Genomic DNA, 17995 nt, shown 5'->3' on the forward strand with positions numbered 1-17995 from the left:
AGTGCTGCAACCAACAATACATAACTGAACAAATTTATAAATATCAGCATATACATAGTACGTTTTATCAGACAGAAAAATTAACTTTGAGAAAGCACAATTGTGTAAACAATAACTCCCTTCGTGCAGCCAAAAAAATTAACATTTGTCACATCAAAAACGTTGTAGGAACAAGAATGCCTTTGTAAGTACAAACATTTCTCTAAAGCCATGGCTTAAATATTGTTACAAACTTCGCGGGTAAAGTAAGTTCGGTAAAGAAGTAAAAACTCGCTACAATTTATTCGAAAAAGTTCTTTTGAAAAGATCAATGCGCGTGTAAAATCTCGTAATAAAAGCGTTCAGAAGGCGGTATTAAGTTCAAATCGAGTGGTTGCTAAACCTAGAACGCCACCTTTCATTTACCATTGAACACATTATATGCAGTAGAAGTTCGCAAGATGGTGCGAGAGGACAAATATGAATCCTTTCTTCTCATTTTCCCTCAAGTACAGAAGGCGTTCAAGTCTGAAAATTTACAGGCTGAACTTCTTCAACTAACCACCCCATTTAGGGGAGGAAGGAAAATTTATGGTGATGTCATTAGAAGAAAAAAGGGAACAAAACATTCTCACAACGTAATCATCGCATATGTTCCGAATAAATCTAGGTATTTTAGAACAACTGAAAACTTTATAAAACAAACTAGCTTTAACATCGTCTCTGGACTGATTTTGTATAGTTGTGAAATTAATTTAAAAACAAGGCAAAACTTTTAAAAATGTGTGCTGAACAAGCCCATATAACTATACCTTTGAAAGTAGGTCAAAATCTTTAAAAAACAAAATGTTCTGAGGAGGTCTTACTTGTAGTAACACGGTCCAGTTATTATGATGCATGGAAATATGCGCTTCATTACGTTGAATCAATACGTGAAAACCGCAAGTCCGTAGGGCCAATAACAAGGAAGCTGTGTCTTGATCAATAATAATAAAAGTATAGTTGTTTGAATTTGAGGAGGAAATTGAAGCAGCCCTCTGGTGGTGAAGTATTAGACTGTTGTGGGGGAATAACCTTGGCGCCATTTTGTAAAGAAAACCAACCTTAGTATCCAAAAGTATTTATTGACAAAAGAAATTGCAAAGACAATAAAGTTAAATATTAATACTTATATCTACTTAACATAATGACAAAAGAAAAAATATAAAAATATACATAATCTCTAAAGCGCAAAACGGTGCATATTCAGTAAAATAAAATAAATAAAGTTTCTTATGGATAATTTAACCACAGTTCACTTGATCATTTGATAAAAAAGATGTAAGAATAACAAAAAAATTATGAACTGTAGGTAAATTTGAGGAATAAATAGCGCATCAACTACGTAGATTTAACAACAAAACCATAAAGAAAGTATATAATAAAAAGTGTAAAAATGATAATGATACATGAAAATATTTTTACATCTCTTATCGTAGATTATCACAACTGAACATTGTATACATTATCTATACTAAAATACTTGTATCAGTCCTCGTCGGACAATTATGACTAAAATTTGCACTGAACAGAGTCTTTCGAAGTGGAAGGCTGGGATAAAGTGGAACAATCAGAACTGATAGATGAAAAACTATCGACGGTATTGAGTGTTCCGTAAGTATTTTGTGAGCAGGTCATACAAATGTAATCTTCATCTTCACATATATCCTGCGCGGATAAACCAACACAGGCCATGTGAAACCACTTATCACACCCACCGTCACATTGAACCCAATCGACGTTCTCTCCCAACGGCTTCAAACAACCTGTTGCAGCGCAACTATCTTCGTCCTCGTCCTCCGAACCTGTGGACTGACGTCGGCGGCCCTTGCGTCGAGTACCTTCTTTCTTCCCTTGTGTTTCTTTGGTTTTCGGTTTGGACTTCTGTTTATCGTCATTTCTCACGAGTTTGGACTTCTTCATCATCTCGATCTCATCCGATCGACGCTTACGACCGCGCTTCGACGGAGCATTCTTTGAATGCATCTACATTTCAAGTTAAAATTGATAACGCTATAAATAAAACTCATACTCACATCAAAATCGATCAAAATAGCTTCCTTTTCCGGATCCCGCGATGCTTGAAGCAACTTCCAAAGTTGGAAAATTTCATCCAGATAAACCTCAAGCAAATCCCCTTCCATTAACAACTCCTCAATCTGCTTCCTGATATCTGAAGCAATTTGCAATTTATATTCACTCGAGTCAAATTTAGGGAAATGGAGGGAGTAGGCGTGTTCTCCCATCCGGTCATCTGCTGAACCATATCCCTTAGAGTCATCTGAAGAATCCGTAACGTTAGTATCATCAGACTTATCATCTTGTGTAACTCCACTAAAGGGTGCTATTTCTTGTACCCTTTGTAACAAATCCGGGTTCTTATAAGCTCGCTTTAGTTCGCTCGAAATAATCTTCTCAGTTCTTTGTCTCGCTGCTGCTTCTGAATATTTCTGACTGAACGATGCAAGTTTGTTTTTAGCTGCTTCAAGTTCTGGTTGTTGAATAAGTTGGCGAGCACGGTCTTGCCAGTTCATAGCGCGTTCAGTCAAACTTTGTAAAGCCTCACCCTCAGGAACTCTAACGAAGAGTTTCTGCAAGGACATCAAGAGAAGAAGTATCGCATCTAGACGTGGACGCTTTGTCCTGTAGCAGTTAGGACAGAGAAATTTGCAGTCTTTAAATCCCAAATGTAGTGCAACACTAGTAAAGTTGCCTTTGTACTTTGAAGACGCGACTTTGGGAAGAGGGACGCAATTTGAATGGAACCAATCCTTGCACAATTCACATTGCATCATCAAGCCAAAAAGACTTCGACCACAGACGCAAAATGAGGCACAGTCGTTCGGATCCATACTTTTTTCTAAATTTGCAGCACGGACAGTTCGTATTAACTCCATTTCATTCTGTTCGGCATCTTTGAATAGTGCTACAACAGTAGCAGGATCCATGTCACTGGTTAGGTTAAAAATGCCATGCTCGTCGTCTTGATTCTTTTTGCGACATTTTGAATTACTGGTGAGTTGTATTCGAGGTGATAAAGCCTCCATTAAGTTACACGATGAGTTTTTCCGAAGAAACGCCCGACTTGTTTTCTCTTTCCAAGCGTTCGCTGTCTCTAAAAACGACTCCAATTTGCTGACTTCAACCAAATGTAACGCCAACTGGTGTCCTTTTTTAATCAACTCCTCCATGTCGTTGAAGTAGGGATAGCATTCAGCAGAATTCATTTCTTCTAATTGACGCAACCAATCTCTAGCTTTATCCATGGCTTCAAAAAGGAACTCTTCAGATGGAAGATACGAATTAATTTGTCCAGCTTCTTTTAATAATTTATCAACCTCAATAAGTACTTCACTTCCGGTATCTTTAAGAATAGCTTTTGCTTTTTCTTCCCATTCTTCGCTTTTGGATAGGAGGGCTTGTAGTTCACTCAATTCGACTTCTATCTCAGGATTTGGTGGTAACTGAGTACCGGTTTTAATAATATTTTTAATTGACTCAAGTCCTAGGACTTCAGTTTTCTTCTTGTAGGACAATACGTCGTTAAGCCAAACACATTGACGTAATCTTATTTTAACACTACGCAAATTCGGAAGTTCTATACATAGATTATTACCTTGACTAATGCATTGCTCTAAATCGGAAAGTGAACATTCACTCAGTTTCATTTCAAGTAAAGCTTTACTAGTTGTTTCGAATTTCTTCGTTTCTTCTAATAAATCTTTAATACTTTTAGCTTCTTCTAAAACACACACTAGGCTATCTAATTCTTCATGGAAAAGAATTAATTCTTTTAACGTCAATTTGTATTTCGTGTCAGATGAGTTTCTTGTCCTTGTACGCATTTTATTTAAATCTAATTGTTGGATAACTCTTGCGCATTTCTCGGCATCTTCTACCGCGTCGGTTAATGTTTGTAGTAAATCACATTTTGGAAATTTCTTGCCGTCTGCTTCATTAAGTAAAGCTTTCAATTCTTGCAATGTCAGTGTTTTGGGAGTTTTCGGATCTAAAGCATCTTTCACGCGATTGACCCAATGATCAAATGATTCAGCTTTAAGTTTTAACGACTTAAGCATTACCGGTAATTCATCTAATGTGTAACGATAACGTAACGTGTAATTCTCTGGATGACAATTACATAAATTTTTGTAATGACGAAGACAAACGAGAATATCCGGTGAACATTTGCATGTTACTGCAGATAGGAAGCATGTCGTTTTGCAATGATCGCATTGCCTTTCGTCATCGGGAAGCAACTCAAAAGCCTCGCGTTCAGCGTTAGACACTCCCTAAGAAGATTAAAATAATAACACTAAAAGCTTACAAACAAAAGACTTACCGCATCGAGGAGCGTCTTTCTTAGTGTTTTCTCAGTTTCGACCATTTGTAGCATGTCTTGATATGTAGCTGCGGCTATCGTCAGACCTAACTTATCCGGATCTAGAGCCATTTTACACACTAACTCATCATGAGAGAATACGCAAAAACGGCGCAAATTCGAATAGTGCAAAATACACTCACGGCCCATCCTCAACCAATCAGCTGGTGCGAAATTGACAGCCTCGGCAAAGTTATACCTATCAAAATAAACAAACAACTCCAAATCTGTAACAAAAAATTATATTTGGTTAAGGTTACCCCTGGTTGAACCCCGCATGATAAGCCCGAGGAAATGTCACGACAAACTCCCCCGCATGCTGATCCGTGCGATAAACAGGAACTCCAGCTTTCATCAGAATATTCGGATTCATTATTGTGACTAACTGATGTAGTAAATCGGGTTGTGAGTGAAAAAGTTCAGGAGCGGCCGACTTCATTGTCTCCTCGAAGGCTTCGGCCATTTTCCCAGGAACTCCATACCAAGTTTTGGCTTCGCCCCAATGGAGATAATTAATAGAATAGCTCCAATGGTCTTCGTTGTGCCAACAGAACGTCGCGAAACACATCCCGACGTACATCCACGGGACTTTCATCCCGGAGATATCTGCATTGATATACCCCAAAACCGAGTTTTCCAAAACCGGGAGGTTGTTCAAATTCCACCCAGAATCGGCATACTCCTTATCCCCGGGTAGGAGATTTAGAGACGTTTTGGTTGGAAAACCCGACCCATGATCCATAGTGTGAAGATCAGCGCCATATTCAACTGTCACATCTTCATCGATTGAAGACACGATGCGCCAGAATTCTTTCTCGACGACATTCGTGGGTACCATCTAAACCAATTTCAGTGCAAAAAAACTAAATTTTGTAAAATACATACATGAACCGGCATGTTGAAATACTCGGATTTAAATTGGTCGGCCATATCGCCGAATTGTTGCAGAGTGTATTCTCTTTGGGCTTGCTCGAAACCGAAGGCTTCCATTGGTTTGGACACTTCTTCAGCCACACATTTAGGACAGCGCCAGTCACCTTTAGGAATCTCGTTTAAAGGTGGCATTAGACAAAATGTGTGGTAACTGTCGTCGCAACCATCACACAATAGCATATACTCTTCAGAATCGCCGCGGTTACAGTTGTGACAGACGTATTTTGCCAACTGTTAAAAAAAAATTTACTACAGGCATAAACAGTTAGGTGTAACTTACAGGATCGAAGTCGTAGTTGACAGTTTTGTTATTTCTTCTTTCCTCCTCTTTCTCCTTACTAATGGCCATTTTTGGACCGGCGCCATAGAATTGTAGGCGTTTTAATTCTTTGTTGTCATCTTTACATTCTTCTTTTACATCGTCTTCGACTTTTGGCTGAAAACACGGTTTTGAAACCGTTTCTCTGACCAGAGCATGCAAGTCGTTATTGACCGAAAAGTGCAATATTCGTTATTTTACATTTTATTTCAAAAATAAAAACCCAATACTAACCATAACCAGTTAAAAAAAAATACACTTGCAAAAAATTGGAAAATAGAATCTTCTCATTTTATTTGTTTTACTGGTATTGTTTTCATGTAAAAGCAGTCTCATAGTAATATAAAAGTTTAGAAAATGGTGTCAATTTCAATGATTTTCAAAAAAAAAAAAAATCAAGTGAAGTCAATAAAGTTAGAAAATATGTGACAGCCGAAAAAGTAATTTTTATTATACTTCCAGGAAAAAAAAAATACTTATGCAATCTTGTGATAAATCGATAGGACGCATTCTTTATTTATTTAAAATAAAAACACGTAACTTACAATAATAAAGCAAAATATTTCTGAAATAAATAAACACTGTGGGTGTGTCTTGATACCGACAACTGTATCAGCTGCCATTTGCGTCTTCCAAAGATAAGAAAACATTACAACAAGTGACAAGAGGTGTGACCTAATCACACTTGGATTTTCACTTGTAATAAGATACTCACCTCTTTAATAATAAAAAATACTTGCCTGTGTTTTTTTTTACTTTCAGACCAACAAAAAAATAAGCGAATATTGCGTCATTTACTGTCAATAACTTTTTTCCAATTAAAAAAATAAAAAATTATTACGTCAGCTTCAAATCGTTTAGATCGTCGGGCGTGTTTCTCAGGTGGTGGTTTAATAGCCATTCGTCCCACAATCCCGTGCGGTTTATAGTCTTTATCAGCCTTTTCGCTTTCTTCATTTATAGGTGATGCCATTTTCTAGAGAATTGCAATTAAGAAGGTCCAAATCTGATAAAATTTACTTACAAAATTCAAAGTTTTCCCTTGTTTGAAAAGATCAAAGGGATAAAGTAACCTTTCGTAATGGGTTTTTAGTATTGTGCCTATACTTTTACCAGATGGGTACCCCATAGAAACCGAAATTTTTGACCATTTCCTATCTTTGGTTACTTGATCAAAACCACCTAATAATGCAAAAGTCTAACAAAAAAATTACCTAGTAATTTGTAATTACCTTGACTTTGAACAATGCTGTGTAACGTGTATAGGTCAATACAACGTTTTTCTACCATAGGAATTTTCAATGTGGAACCTTGCAGTTCCCAGAACTTGGCGATTTGGTCGAGGAAATTTAATTTGACGCGAGTTTTAGCCTACGAACGTTACAAAATTAAAGTCAAAACGTTATTAAATTGGGGTAAAGTACCTCTAATTCGTTAAGTCTCTGAATTCGTGGCGTAAATCTTAGTTTATCAACGTCAACGGCAAAAGGCGGTTGCCAATTCTAGAAAAAATAATATTTGTATTAAAAATCTGTAACAAATATGGTGGCTAAGCAGCCATAGAACCTCATGTTTCACTTGATTGCTAATGGAATTCTAAATAAAAATAGCTGAGGTTCCTGAGAGTGGTTCAAAGTCTATTTGGGTGCGAATTGATTAATAAAGGCGAAATAATTTTGATGGTCTCTTTTTTTGACTTACTGGAGGCGGTTTAATCTTGCAAATGCCCGATCCTTCAGCATATTTCCTGATCTTGTTGATGTACTCAAGTGGATCGTTGAATTCTTCCTCAGTTGGGTGAAAAACAGGAGCTTCTGGTGGTGGTTCAAACTCGAAAGACTCTTCTTTGTAGCCATAGCTCGAGTCTTGCTTTGGGCTAGTATTTTTCGCGTGGTTTTTAGCAGGACTGGTGGGTTTATCCACTTTTGTAGTCATTTTGGATGATTTTACATAATTAAGTCCTGGAAGAAAAACACGCTGGACTTTTTACACGAAACACCAGAAAAGACACGATGGAAGTCACGGCTTAATCATCAGAGCTCGGGAAAAGTTACTTTCCAGAAGATTAGCGAGGTGCTATACCTGGCCGTCACATTAATCACGTTTTATTATTGAATAGGGGGCGATTTGACCCGATTTGCGTACACCACACTTCCCGAACGCCTTTGGGACACTTTTCACATCAATTTGCTCGAATTTCGAGTATTTTTTTTCATTCTGAACTAACACAACAACATTACATGTAATAATATCCCCACCAGCCGTCATCGATTGCTTGAGGATCTTGTGAATAGCAACATAACAAAGATGGTCTACACAGAAATTTATAAATACACCCAACCAGTCGAAAATCCACCTCGGATTACACAAAACACCCTAATTCCTACTTACTACACGCACCTTGCTCCCAGTTCATCCGCAAACACCTCCGACAAACATTTCACACATAAATACCAACTTTTAGGTTAACTAGAAAGGTACGTGACGCATAGCTAACCAGCTAAGGAAGCTAGCTTCAATATGTCGATGTTTAGCAATCGACATGACTAAAAACTCTCTGACTTACTGTAAAACAATTATATCTGGGCTCTGTATTATTGGTTGCATAACCTTTAGGGGGATAATTGCCAATGACCTTTAGGAATTATCCATATTTGTTAAAAGTTTAATCAAATTTACGAAACATACAAAAGTGACATTATTAGGTATGCAATAGGAGGATTTAATTCCCAAATTTTTAATTTACTGCTTAATTTTCGAAAATAATAAAAATGAACAGTGGCGGAGGTTTGACTATTTACGAAAGGGGCGGGGAAGGTTTAATTAGGTCATTGTCTGTCAAAACAAATTTTTCGTTTAAACCTTGAAATTTATTATTTGTAAGGCTGTTAATGCTTTTTTAACTTTTCTAAAATAATATTGTGCAGTTATTTGGATCTTATCGATTTAGAAAGAATTCTGAGATAACTATTTACGCATTATTCATTATAATGTTAAATTAAAAAAAGTTATAAACAATTTTCAAGTTTCACAACCCTTTACTTTCCAGTAAATTAAGCAAACTTCTACTTAGGTGTGGCATTTTTTAATTTAAAACACAGTTTTTAACAAAAAAAAAACTTACCAGCAGAAAACAACTGTGAGCACCAAAACTCAAGATTCTACTATTTCCGCTATATTAAACACCTCTCTTCAGTTACTAATCAAAATACTTGTGTGTGATATGCGATAGGAGAAATAGTTCACTTATGTATTCACCGGTAGTATGATTTAATTGCATATTTTAAGGAATGTTTTTCAAATATGATTATTTTTAAATTTGAATTTTATTGATAATAAAATTTTAAACTGAATTACTACAAGCATTGCTATTATGAAATCATTTCCCAATTTTAAGTTTTGCGTTGCAATGTATGGGTAGTTCTTTTTCTATTAAATAAGTAGCGCATGGCAAGTTTTGTGAATTAAAAAAAATGCCTTATTATTATTTGAACTTAAGTTTTGCGATAACCTGTCAGAATATCTTATTTTTACAAAAAAAAAATAAAAATATGTAATTTAAATTTTCAGCGCCACCTATAAACGGGTAGCGTAACACCATTTTGCGGTATATTTAAATTGTAATCTAGACACGCCCTTCTTAATACAAAACATGTTGTATTTACGTTCAATTTTTTAGGTTTTTCTGTAAACTTTGTAAAAAGTTTAAATAAAACATAGATTTTGCTAATTATTTATTTAATCAACTTTGCTACATTTTAATTTATTTATAGTTATATTATTGGAAAAATGCATTAGTTTTCTTTATTTTCTTCGTCTTTCTTCTGCTGTTCTTTCTTCTGCTGTTCTTTCTTCTGTTCTTCGTTCTTCAAGTCCTCCTGTCTCAATCGCTCCTGTAGCAGCTCTTGCTGCTTCTTTGCTTCTTCAATCAATTGGCGTCTCAGCTCACGCCTGCGTTGCTCAAATCTTATTCTTTCTTCACGGAGACGTTGTTCCATTCGTCTTCTCCGTTCTTCTTCACGACGACGTTGTTCCCGTCTCTCCCTTTCTTCTCGGAAACGTTGTTCTCTTTTCTGCATTTGTTTTCTTTTACGTTCATGTGACGAAGTCTAAAAAGAACCAAAAAAATTGGCATTTACAAAATTCTAGTAACAAGAAAATTAAATAAAATACACTTACATTAGTACCATCAGCCATTTCGACACTTTTTTCACTTAAAAAAATTGACGACTTATTGCGTTGCTGCTAATGTGCAAATGAATGCAATATGAAGAGGGTCTTGATATTTATATATCAACAAAGCATTCAAAGAAAAATTTTAAACAAGTTTCTTATTACACATTACAAAGAAATTGATTTCATATGAGAAAATATTTTAATTTATTTACTCCCTTATTGACAATTTTTCGGCTTTGAAAATCACACCAAAATATTTCAAACTTTATATTTTTAGCAAAGTTAACAAACGATAACAAATTTCTAACTCATTTTCTAAATTTTTAACAACATTAATACTTTGATTACAAATTCATAAAAAATGCAGTTATCAGGTTCTCCTTAAGAATATTTCATTATCGCTATTTTTTCCCTTGGTTGATGGCGTTACCAGTAATGCTCAAAATTTCAGGAAATCGTTTCAAAATTTCGGCATAGTGACTAAAACAAGATATTAAAATTACAAAAATTTCAAAAATGTCTCAATCAACCTGTCATTAAATAAACTTATAGCATTTCTCGGAGTTTCAGATTTGTGATAATCAATTTTAGGTCTGCTCAAATCATATCTCCTTGTGCTCGTCCGAGTTTGCCTCGGTTCGATTCTGGAAGATAAGTTCCCGAGAGATGGAACGCTGGAATCGCTTCTCTAAAACATATTTATTTACACTTCGGTATCTTCAAAATTTTATGTAAATACCCGTTGTTTTTTGGGCATTTTTGTTCTGGCAATGTCGGGCAATCTCTGCTTCATAAATTCGTTATCTGCAATAAAATATTGATTATCTGAGATCAGAAATATTGTCTTCGCTCACTTTCACCTTCTTTATACTGGTCTTGCTTTGCAGCGATTTTTGGAAAATGTGACTTTTCATTATCTTCTCCTAAACCAGAATCGGACTGACTTGGGCAATTGTAGTTCTTTTGGGAATCTGGGAATTTTAGACTCATTTCCAAATCTGGGGCAAACTGGCCGTAACTGTTTGTCCCACTTACTGTCACGGACCATTCGCCTAATAAAATAAAATCGAATCGAAAATGCCCTTCAATAGGATTATTAGCACTTATTTGAGAATATCAATCCAGATATTCGATACAAAAAGATGCAGCCAACTACAAATTTTTCCAACTTTCTTTTCACATTTTTTTAAAATAGAAATATCAAATAGAAGAAATTTAAATTCTATTGGACATTTTGATTTTTAATCACTTTTTTATATTAGTTTCATAATGCGGTTAATTAGCAGTCTAGTTAGAGCTTGCGGTGTTTTTTATTGAACATCTCGCTTTAATTTATTTTCCTGAACTCTTCTCATTTCTAAATAAAACAGTTTTTTGTTGCAGGAGAAAATTATAAACAAGAATAAGTGCTTACAGAAAATCAATAGGTACAAAACGAAAAAAGCAAACTTAAAAATGTGAGATATATATTTTTGATGTCTAGTTTTATGACAGTTCTCAAAGCAGCAATAAAATTTTATTTTGATAGCAAATGTAAGCGTTTAAGACCACAAATTTAAATAAAACAACTTAAAATATGTATTTATTTAATGTTTATTATGTCACAGAGTATAGTTTTTTCAATACCAAAGTCCTCTAAATGTTAAGCATCTCATTAAAATTTCTTTTTTGTATTTTTTGTCGTACACAAGGACAATCAATAAAAGTAATTATTATTCGTGAGGTTCTGTTAACAGGCCAAGGACACCAATTATCTGTTAATCTGTGCAGCATTTTATATTTAGTTTTACCCAAAAGAAATAGAAACATTTATTTTATTAATCAAGGAATTTTGTAAATACCTATTAATTTGAATTGCAGTTAGAAGGGTAAGATTAATATGCAGTCCTAATTTGCAATTTTTTTATTAATTTTCAATATCACTGTTTATTATATTGCGTTACAGAGTGTTTTATATATTACATGACATGTAAAAGTCATTGATTAAAAAATATTATTTATTCGAGGTTATTCACAAAAATATCGTTCTTACGTGTCGATAAAACAAGTGCACTATCAGTAAAAATGATTGCGATACGTAATATCGGATTCCTTACCGAACTGCTTAACTTTTTCCGTTTCGCTAACTTTATGCCTTATTTTCCTCTGGTTATATTTTTTATATCGACCGGTGGTTGGAGGCAAGGTTTTCGTCGGAATTTCACTGCTAGAGGAGCAGTTTCCATTCGATTCATATTTGTCTTTTTTGACAACATCATAAGTGACATTGTTGTAGGCCGATGTCAAGTCATTGTTATTCCCAGTCTCAATTTCTTGCTTGCTTTCATTTTTTTTATCAGCCAATTTATTCCCTAAATAAAATCGATTTATTTTTATAAAGAAAAATTCTACAGTGCTCGGGTTTAAACTACGTGCACTACGGGTCCGCATACTTGGAAAGATTAATACCTTCATCGGAAGTACTATCAGGAGATCCCCGATTGTTATGTAGCATGTAAAACGTAATCCAACCTTTAGGAATCGAAGAAAAGTTTTCGTCTTTGACAACAGCAACGGCCGCTTTGCCTTGGTACGAAGTCTTTTCTTCGGTTGGATTAACTTCGTTATTGTTCGAAATGTCATTTTCTGTTGACGATTGTAAGGACAATTCCTCAGGGATTGCGTCAAATTTTTGACTAAACTTCGGCGGTTTTGCTGACTCAGCTTGAGATTCCTGCACGGGAGATTTGCTGCCACTCACCGACGCCTGTATATCAGGAATATTCAAAGTTTCTATTAATATATTTGCGATGAGTTGGTCTAATTTAGGATCACTGATGGGAACGCAATCCAAGTCTAAAAAAGCCGGTTTTTCGACTTTCTGCTTTTGGTTTATTTTCGGCAACTTCTGATTTATCAGGACCGGAATTCTGGATTTTTTCGACAACTGTTGGCCCAGTTTTTCCGAATTGTCGACACACTCCATGATTTCCAAAATTTCTATCCTTTTATTCGTATTATTAAACTCCGTCTTGTGGTAAATTCTGCGAGGGCCGTAGTCGTAAACATATTCATTTTTGGAAGTGTACAAAGGGGTCAACTTTTCATTTTTATTTTTGACTTTCGGGATCCAATGTTTTTGTTTGGATTTTGTGTAGTTTTCGTCTTTAATTGATTTGCGTTTGACCGATTTTTGGTCATCGATTTTGATTCTTCTAAAAGACTCAATGCTAGGCAGAAGCGGTTTGCTTCGTTTTTTACTTTTTCCATAATTGACTTCAGGGAGTGGTACACTATTTAAATTGATATCGGCACCGTTATCAACGATACAATGAATGTGATTACCATTTTCACTTGCACTAATATAATTACTGTCAGATCTAGATGAACTTTGCTTGCTTCTATTCCTTTCTTCTCTTTTCTGCTGTCTTCTAATAAGCCGGTCTCTAACTTTTTGGGGCAAATGATCCGAAACTGGTTTAAATTCAGTTCGTGCATCGATTTTAATCGGGATAAAAAACGCGGTAGGTTTGCTAGGTTTCTTATCACTATTATCGGGAAGCTCTAACGATATGTCACTTTTGTTAGCAGTCACTTCGTTCTGCATGGGGTCTGTTCGCAGTGACGAAGTGTCTTCTAAACTATCTACTAAACTAACGGTGTCTGATTCCTTATCAGTGGACTCTCCTGATGACATATTAACTTCCATTGAAGAGGTTTGTGGACGTGCCGAAAACCGAGGAACGGCAATTTGGGGAACTTCCGGCGGCTTGGTATAGGGACTACCAGCACCGACATTGCTAATCATGCATTTAACTATCCTACTATGTTGCGAATTGTCCTCACTGTCTTTTCTTTTGAGATAAAAACTCGGAATTTGTTTCACTTGTACGATATTAGATTCACTAGAAACATCACTAGAGTTTTTCACGTCTTGCATCACTTGATTAAAAATTAAGTCCAAAGTTGATTGGCTCAACTGCACGTTTGAGATAACGTTAACGTTGGTAGTACCGATGGTTTGCGTTGCCGTTTCGTTAGCACATCGGAGTTGACACCCCTGATTCGACGCTTCCGTATCTTCAAGAACGTCTTTGTAAATTTCGGATGGAGTTGAATTGTTGTTTGAAGTTTCCGTGTAGTTTGATCTGCTGTTGGTGTAGGCCGAGTCCGAATTGTCCGAAAATGTGGTGTAGCTTGTGTTTGTGTATCGCGTGCTCGTTTCCGTTTCCGTTGTCGTTGTCGTTTTTGGAGTTGTTGTAGTAGTAGTTTTAGTAGTAGTACTGTCCGTCTCGAAATGCCTCTTTTGGTGTTTTGGTGATAATCTTCTCGAGTTGATATTTTTGTGTTGCGGCGAAGTTCTAAATTCGTTGAGAGACCTCTTGCTTTGCGACTTAACGAGATGTTCGGGAGACGAATGAACTGAAGTAAGGGAATGTGTGGATCTTCCCGAATATAATTTTCCGTAAGAATGCTGCCATTCATGGAAACTCCCGGAAAATCGTGTACTTGTTAAAGGTTTAGTGTGGCTCCAGAGTCGTCTTAACAGCGTTGTTTTTCTCATTAAGTCAGGATCGCGTCTCCGATTTAAGTTTGAATCACTCCCAGCCTCCATTTCGCTTCGATAACTGTAGATTTTTGTTTCCGATTGGGCAATTTCGCTGTCTTGTGAGTCGGAGCGTTGTTGAGCCAACATGTGCCTTATAGAGAAACGCATTTTAGTTACTCGTAAAATAAAATATAAATAGGGAAGGATATGGGCTGGGGAAAGTACCCGAGATCTAGTTTTATTATTCCATTACACACGTACTTTTATAGCCTTTAAAATTCTACATAAAAATTTAACAGGGACGCGGCAGACGATTTCAGATCAATATTTCTATTTAACTAAAATAAATTTAGAATGAATTTAAAGAATGTCGCCCGACAATCTGCAAATTTTCTTTAAATAATTAGTAATAAAAAATCCCGCCGGAGATGTGCGTGACCTACACTTTCATCGATTGCTTGCCTTGAAGGAGGGGAATTTCGTCTATACCTACACTGAGTCACCTTTTGCAAAGTCTTAAAATCTAGACTCAGGTTGCAAGAATTCGACTTACTTTCGCATTATCGTTTCCGGTGCGCTCAGTCTTCGTCTCAGCAAGACAGGTGAAAGCATTTCGTTTGAATTGTTTTTGTTCCATTTTTCATCCATCGTGCAATAACTGAAAATTGAACAAAAATTCGACATGCTTCCCTTGCAATAAATAAATAAAATACTATTGATCTATTGACCATAGCGTGATCGGCACGTGTTGAAATGTTGAGTTACCTTTGCCTGCAGGAGCGTACTGAAAACTGAAAAAGCTCGTGTCTCGCCGCAGGAATTTATAGTGCGCAAAGATTAAATGAAGAGTTACCTTTGCGGATTCCAAGCTTTCCGTATCTCTTCAAGGACTTCCTGCAGTGTTAGACTTCTCCTGGCTCGAGTTTGGAAAAATCCTGCCGGTGGTAATAAAAATTAATTTCACTGAAATCACAAATGGTGAAGCGTTCCGCGTGTTTGTGAATTAAATAGAATGCAGGGTCGATATTTGTATGAGTTGAGTGATCCATACTCGATATAGTCGTCTCACTTCTATTTCGTTTTTTCCGAGGAAAGCGTCTTTGTTTTGCAATAGCCACAATTTGTTTATTTTAGTCAAATTTGAGGTCAAGGCTCGTGGTAGCAACTGTTGCACTGATCAAATTAAATCTATTGTTGGCAAGCTCTGTTACTTACCTGATAAATATTTGGTTAAGAAGTTTGAGGACCGCCGATTGGCGGCTTTGAAACGTGGACGAACGGAGAGAAGTGAAGAGCCGTCGCGACGCCAGCAACGAACTGAAAAGCGTCGAGGCGCCGACCTTTCAGGAGGACGTGTAAAAGCTCTTATTGAAAACGGCGGCGACAAGCAGAACACACACAACGGATTTTTGGACACCTGGAATTTCATTATTTTGACTTAATCGAAGAGGGATCGATACGAAGCGGGCTTTTTTTACTTACGAAGGATTGAAGCAAAGATAAGAAACATCTGTGTTATTACATTTTTTGACAAATAGAATTTATTCTGGAAATTTCTGAATAATTTACAGATTAGACAAGAATAGGCTGGATTGATACGAGATTTTCTAAAGCTACTATTTCATTGAATGAATATTTGATTTATGCTTAACAAAAAAAATAGGATTATAATTTTATTCACATCATAGATAAAGAAAAATAAATAAAACGTAGAAGATACAACTGTTTGATAATACATGTTGATAGCTCTTAAAACAAACGGTAATTTATTTACTCTTTGGAAACAAAGTCGTCCCCGATTTCTAAATTTGCGTTAAGTGATATTTCCGGTTCTGTCATACGTTTCTATCAAAAAACGATATATTTAGACTCTAAAATTAATTGTTACGAAAACGGTATCAAACGATGTTATAAATAATACCCTCGGTAATACCAAATATATGAAATTTTACGATGGAACGAATATCGGCAAAATTGCCAGTATTACGACCCATAATTTTAATTGAAGTGCGCTTTTAAGTACTCTTAATACTATTTCTCGAAATTATTATGCGTCTAATTAGTGCCTTAAATACATAACGCAATAAAAATTTCGTTGCTATTAAAATCAAAAATAGGTCTAGACTTAGAAGACCATACTGAAAATAATTTGTTAATTAAAAATAAAAAAACAATTTTTAATACAAGCTCTATCATTACCCTCACTCTAAGGTCTAAATTAATTACGGTATACCTTATTGGAACTGTCGTCACATAACATTTTGCAATTTTTACACTTTAAACCACTCACACATTTAATTGGTTATTTATTTAAAACTACAAAAAGTAAACCATCCAATAAAATTGACTTTGAAATTTCATACTATATAAATTTGATGAAAACTATAAAGATGTGGCGGCCGCGAAATAGACTTACAACTTTTTGAAATAACTCTTTGCATTATCGATATTCAGGAAAGTTGAAGCGGTATCAGTACGTGCTCTTCCCTAAATTATTTGGGTGAAATCAATAAACGAAGGAGGGCTTGTCAACAAATGGGATAATAAGCTCGAATACATAGGTACCTAGGTACCGTATTTTTAAGATTATATAATATTCTTTTAGTTTGGATGCACTTAAAATCCATTAATTTAATTTGATTGTTCAATTTCGCAAAAATGAAAAGCGTTTTTTTATATATAAACACTACGAAAATTTAATTAAAATTTTTGCTAAAAGAGCTCGTCATTATTAACCCCGTGAACTGAACTCATTGTCATAGGGCAATTGTAGTGATTATTAGCAGGAAATTTGCCCAACACTGTGACTGAGGAATAAACACAATTAACTGACGCAAAGTTTATTTTTAATTTTTTTACAGTTTTGCAAATAATGAAATATGAAATTCTTCATACGAATTTCATTTTTACAATCTAATTTAGCACTAATAACATAACTTTGTCTTAATTTGTGGTGCCCTTGTCTTTTCTCAAAAAATGTCTTGAACTTATTTAAATAGTTATGCAATTTAATAATGAATCATACTGGTAGGTACATACATATGTGTTAGAAAGAGTCGATTTTTTTGTTAATTGATTTGTTGTCTCATAGGTAATTTAATCAAAAGATATTCTGACATAATAGCTGATAACTATACTGAAGCTATTTCTGTCAGTCTTTAGTCCAGAGTAAGTTTAAGCAGGTCTGAATGCTGGTGTTAAAGTGTCATTTTCGTAATTAGTTGCACCAAATTCTGTTAATTTATCAAAAGTGCTTGTTCTTGTGCTAAACCACAATAACCAAACTATTATTTCGATCTGTTAGGCATAGGTAAGTATTGAAGTGCGTATTGACAATTATTTTGCACAACAATTCGATCGGTTTGAATAAACAGGTAATAACTGCTTATTACAACTAGAAAAATTTTGACAATTTCAACAAATTAGTTGAAAAATTTTAATTTCGCGCTGACTCGATCGATAAAGCGTCACTTTTTACCGACGGAATCCAAACTGACTTATCAGCGGCAAATTCAAAATCTAAATGTGAACTATTACCGTCTATTGTTACTTATAATTTAATATTTGGGTCTTTTTAGCTAAGTGGTATTTTGTCCTCATCTTAACGTATATGCTTTCTAGTCACGTATGTGTCATTTTT

The 17995-nt window shown here is 35.3% G+C and overlaps 3 protein-coding genes across 7 annotated transcripts; all 3 read right to left on the minus strand.

The window, feature by feature from the left end:
* Positions 1 to 1083: 1083 nt before the first annotated feature.
* Positions 1084 to 8794, minus strand: LOC123006449 (lysine-specific demethylase lid). Of its 3 annotated transcripts, none has more exons than XM_044400940.1 (12): positions 8776 to 8794; positions 7353 to 7612; positions 7076 to 7153; positions 6884 to 7022; positions 6676 to 6833; positions 6493 to 6627; positions 5613 to 5768; positions 5285 to 5563; positions 4660 to 5237; positions 4361 to 4598; positions 2055 to 4310; positions 1084 to 2004 (listed from the first exon to the last, which is right to left on the minus strand). In XM_044400940.1, exons 2-12 carry the CDS (start codon positions 7584 to 7586, stop codon positions 1531 to 1533), a joined length of 4725 nt encoding a protein of 1574 aa, XP_044256875.1. In that variant the 5' UTR covers positions 7587 to 7612; positions 8776 to 8794; the 3' UTR covers positions 1084 to 1530. The 3 variants fall into 3 exon arrangements, with proteins under 3 accessions (XP_044256875.1, XP_044256874.1, XP_044256873.1); XM_044400939.1 differs by lacking the exon at positions 8776 to 8794 and adding an exon at positions 8052 to 8179; XM_044400938.1 differs by lacking the exon at positions 8776 to 8794 and adding an exon at positions 8043 to 8076.
* Positions 8795 to 9445: 651 nt separating this feature from the next.
* Positions 9446 to 9907, minus strand: LOC123006703 (vicilin-like seed storage protein At2g18540). The gene is made up of 2 exons (XM_044401386.1): positions 9831 to 9907; positions 9446 to 9760 (listed from the first exon to the last, which is right to left on the minus strand). The coding sequence occupies exons 1-2, from the start codon at positions 9846 to 9848 to the stop codon at positions 9446 to 9448; spliced, it is 333 nt and encodes a 110-aa protein (XP_044257321.1). The 5' UTR covers positions 9849 to 9907.
* Positions 9908 to 10189: 282 nt separating this feature from the next.
* Positions 10190 to 16699, minus strand: LOC123006288. Of its 3 annotated transcripts, none has more exons than XM_044400663.1 (10): positions 16589 to 16699; positions 15571 to 15772; positions 15209 to 15290; positions 14909 to 15013; positions 12276 to 14506; positions 11924 to 12178; positions 10682 to 10879; positions 10567 to 10631; positions 10358 to 10515; positions 10190 to 10307 (listed from the first exon to the last, which is right to left on the minus strand). In XM_044400663.1, the coding sequence occupies exons 1-10, from the start codon at positions 16613 to 16615 to the stop codon at positions 10229 to 10231; spliced, it is 3402 nt and encodes a 1133-aa protein (XP_044256598.1). In that variant the 5' UTR covers positions 16616 to 16699; the 3' UTR covers positions 10190 to 10228. The 3 variants fall into 3 exon arrangements, with proteins under 3 accessions (XP_044256598.1, XP_044256600.1, XP_044256599.1); XM_044400665.1 differs by lacking the exon at positions 16589 to 16699 and adding an exon at positions 15121 to 15146 and having other exon boundaries at positions 15571 to 15622; XM_044400664.1 differs by lacking the exon at positions 11924 to 12178.
* Between the last annotated feature and the right edge of the window lie 1296 nt (positions 16700 to 17995).

Source organism: Tribolium madens, unplaced genomic scaffold, assembly GCF_015345945.1.
Source record: "Tribolium madens isolate multiple individuals breed KSU strain unplaced genomic scaffold, Tmad_KSU_1.1 Scaffold_2;HRSCAF=44;Tcas5.2_LGX, whole genome shotgun sequence".
NCBI lineage: Eukaryota > Metazoa > Arthropoda > Insecta > Coleoptera > Tenebrionidae > Tribolium > Tribolium madens.

What these genes read in the sequence shown, in the direction of transcription:
- LOC123006449 (XM_044400938.1), bottom strand. Translation starts at nt 8,067, where the DNA reads ATGAACTGGGAGCAAGGTGCGTGTA. An exon ending in CATGCGGGGTTCAACCAGGG is followed by an intron (nt 4,599 to 4,659) that starts GTAACCTTAACC and finishes TTATTTTGATAG; the next exon opens with GTATAACTTTGCCGAGGCTG. An exon ending in GAAAGACGCTCCTCGATGCG is followed by an intron (nt 4,311 to 4,360) that starts GTAAGTCTTTTG and finishes TAATCTTCTTAG; the next exon opens with GGAGTGTCTAACGCTGAACG.
- LOC123006288 (XM_044400663.1), bottom strand. Translation starts at nt 16,615, where the DNA reads ATGTTATGTGACGACAGTTCCAATAAG. An exon ending in CCGGAAACGATAATGCGAAA is followed by an intron (nt 14,507 to 14,908) that starts GTAAGTCGAATT and finishes TTTCTCTATAAG; the next exon opens with GCACATGTTGGCTCAACAAC. An exon ending in TGATAGTACTTCCGATGAAG is followed by an intron (nt 12,179 to 12,275) that starts GTATTAATCTTT and finishes GATTTTATTTAG; the next exon opens with GGAATAAATTGGCTGATAAA.